At 43.0% G+C, this 2,500-nt stretch overlaps 2 protein-coding genes across 4 annotated transcripts in view; one reads left to right on the plus strand and one right to left on the minus strand.

Annotated features, from left to right (window-relative positions):
* LOC125035102 (MIT domain-containing protein 1-like) overlaps positions 1 to 2,500 on the minus strand; it is a 28,554-nt gene that overhangs the window by 14,431 nt on the left and 11,623 nt on the right. The window lies entirely within an intron of this gene.
* Positions 1 to 2,500, plus strand: part of LOC125035101 (serine/arginine repetitive matrix protein 2-like) — a 13,038-nt gene that overhangs the window by 10,234 nt on the left and 304 nt on the right. For all 3 annotated transcript variants that reach the window (XM_047627254.1, XM_047627253.1, XM_047627256.1), the window contains exon 6: positions 1 to 2,500. This exon is cut by the window's left edge and continues 919 nt beyond it; it is cut by the window's right edge and continues 304 nt beyond it. In XM_047627254.1, coding sequence (XP_047483210.1) covers positions 1 to 1,430 — 1,430 coding nt within the window. In that variant the 3' untranslated portion in view covers positions 1,431 to 2,500.

Consider the following 2,500-nt stretch of genomic DNA (forward strand, 5'->3'; position numbering starts at 1 on the left):
CAGTAATTCCCAAGGAGAAGAAGGTAAAGGAGAAGCCAGTAGTTGTAGTCGCTCCCCCTGCACCCCCAAGGTCCAGGTCTTCCTCAAAGTCATCGTCACGAAGCCTTTCCCCGCCAGTCACTTCGTCAAGGTCACCTTCACCTGCGTACTCCTCAAAGTCTTCCAGGTCTAGGAGTCCTCCTTCGCCAGCTTCTGTTGCTCATGATTCACCCTCACGATCAGGCTCTCTATCCAGGTCACAGTCTCCTGTCAGATCCAAGTCACGATCACGCTCAAGGTCAAGTTCAGGCTCGAGAAGGTCAGTATCCAGAACGCCATCTGTCTCGCGGTCGAAGTCACGGTCCCGTTCAAGGTCCTTGTCTCGCTCACGTTCGCGTTCACGTTCAAGATCCAGGTCTAGATCGGGATCAAGATCCAGGTCAAGGTCAAGGTCACGGTCAAGATCAAGGTCTCATTCTAGATCAAGATCAGGTTCTAGATCTCCTTCAAGATCAAGGTCAAGATCGAGGTCGAGATCAAGATCGAGGTCGAGATCAAGATCGAGATCAAGGTCGAGATCAAGATCGAGGTCAAGGTCAAGGTCAAGGTCTAGATCTAGATCTGCCTCCGGTAGTAGATCACAGTCCAGTTCTCCAGGGAGGTCAAAATCCTATTCTAGGTCACCGACCAGGTCAGTCAGTAGTAGTTCGAGTGGTAGTTCTCCTTACGTGTCAGTTCCAGAAACACAGCCCCCTGCCCCTGCTCCACGGGCCAATGGTGTTGGCCGACCAGCAGTTTCAGAAACAGATGCCAGGGGAGCCCGTAACCCTCTAAGCATAATGATGACAGAAGTTAGTAGCTCTTCCAGTGAGAGTGAGGAACGAGGAAGTGCTGAAGCTAAAGTCTTGCCCAAAGCAGCAAACAGATCACCTGCTGAGGTAGCAAATCGCCCTGCTCACACACCTACGCAGCATTCCACAGGGACAACACCTCGGCAGAGTGCAAAAGAAGTTGTTGATTCCAGTGATGATGAGAGAACAACCGTCGTTAAAGACCCTACTCGGACAAGTGGCAAGAGAGAAACTATATCACGTAAGGTTATGCAAAGAGAAAAAAAGAAAAGGCGCTCTCAGCTTGAGAACAGCCCGAACCCGGTAAATCTACCGTTAACCACCCCTGTTGATTCCAAGCCTTTGAAAGAAGAAATAAAATCTGAAGACGTGAAACCCGTCAAGGAAGAATTGGGTTCTAGGTTGTCTCCAGAATATCTACAGGAACTCGTAGAATTACAACATAAAATCATGACATCTTCAGATAGACAGAAACTTCAAAAAGTGGTTGACATAATAGCAGAACATAGCAGTTTCCAGTTAACTCAGGCACATTTCAACTTTGACCTGTGCGCTCTCGATGCTCAAGTTGTGAGGCAGCTCCAGGGATGTTTTTCATAGTAGTAAGCCAACAACCTCACACACAAATGGCGACTTGAATCCATGGGTTCTGTCATATTAGTTCAAAGAATTTCCTTTTATATGGGGACTATTCTGGTTCTCGGCATTTTAATTCTAACATTGGCCTCAAATCTTGTATTTTATAGGACATGCAGCCTTTAGGATCAGGAGTACTTGTGGCTTTGAGTTTTTCCTATTCTATTGTTAGCTCTCAATTCTGAAATTTCATGCAGCTGTGATTACTGATGAGAGTAATAATACAAAATGCATTTTAGTGATGCAACTTATAATGGATAAAGATGTGCAGAGAGCTGGACTATATATTTATGATCTCAGTTTATAAGATGTCACATCTGATCTACATCTTTTTTGTAAGTTAGGCCATTATATATATTTATCTGCCATGATATGAATCATTATTCATCATGACAGTATGATCTGCCATACTAGTGTTACCCACAGACTAGTGTGATTGTGCTGTTTATGCAGCATGTTACTTACCTGATGTACAGATATTTATGTCATCTGCATTGTTACCTACTTGTTTTACCTCCAATAGCTGTGCACACCAAATGGGTTGCTTTTCAAGTGACTTCGCTAGCATTTTTCTCTCTATGCATATGTGCAATCAAATTAATGATCATCAGAACCAGTCTTTTATGCAAGAAAAATCTCAGAATCTCTGTTTTTTCATTCACCCAACTTGGGCTTCCTTTGTTAACTTAGTCCTCATTACCCAGTTTTTTGTACATTTGTAACATAATTAAGATATGCCACTTTATTTTCATTTTGTTATATTCATGTTATATGAACCATGGGTATGATGTATTGGTGCACATATCTGGTTTGTGAATGCAATGGCTGTACATCCATGTCTGTATCTGTATGTAAATATGTGTGTTTGTCTATGCAATGTCAAGTATGTATGTGATTATATCTTGTGCTTGAGTATGTAAGCTATGGTGTGTGTATACATTTGGCAAGATTTGCATTCTGTGACCAATGCCATGTGCATTAAGAACATGTTAGCACACTAACTGAAACAGTGTTGTTCACTGATCTGCCCATGG

This window comes from Penaeus chinensis, chromosome 19 (genome assembly GCF_019202785.1).
Source record: "Penaeus chinensis breed Huanghai No. 1 chromosome 19, ASM1920278v2, whole genome shotgun sequence".
Lineage (NCBI taxonomy): Eukaryota > Metazoa > Arthropoda > Malacostraca > Decapoda > Penaeidae > Penaeus > Penaeus chinensis.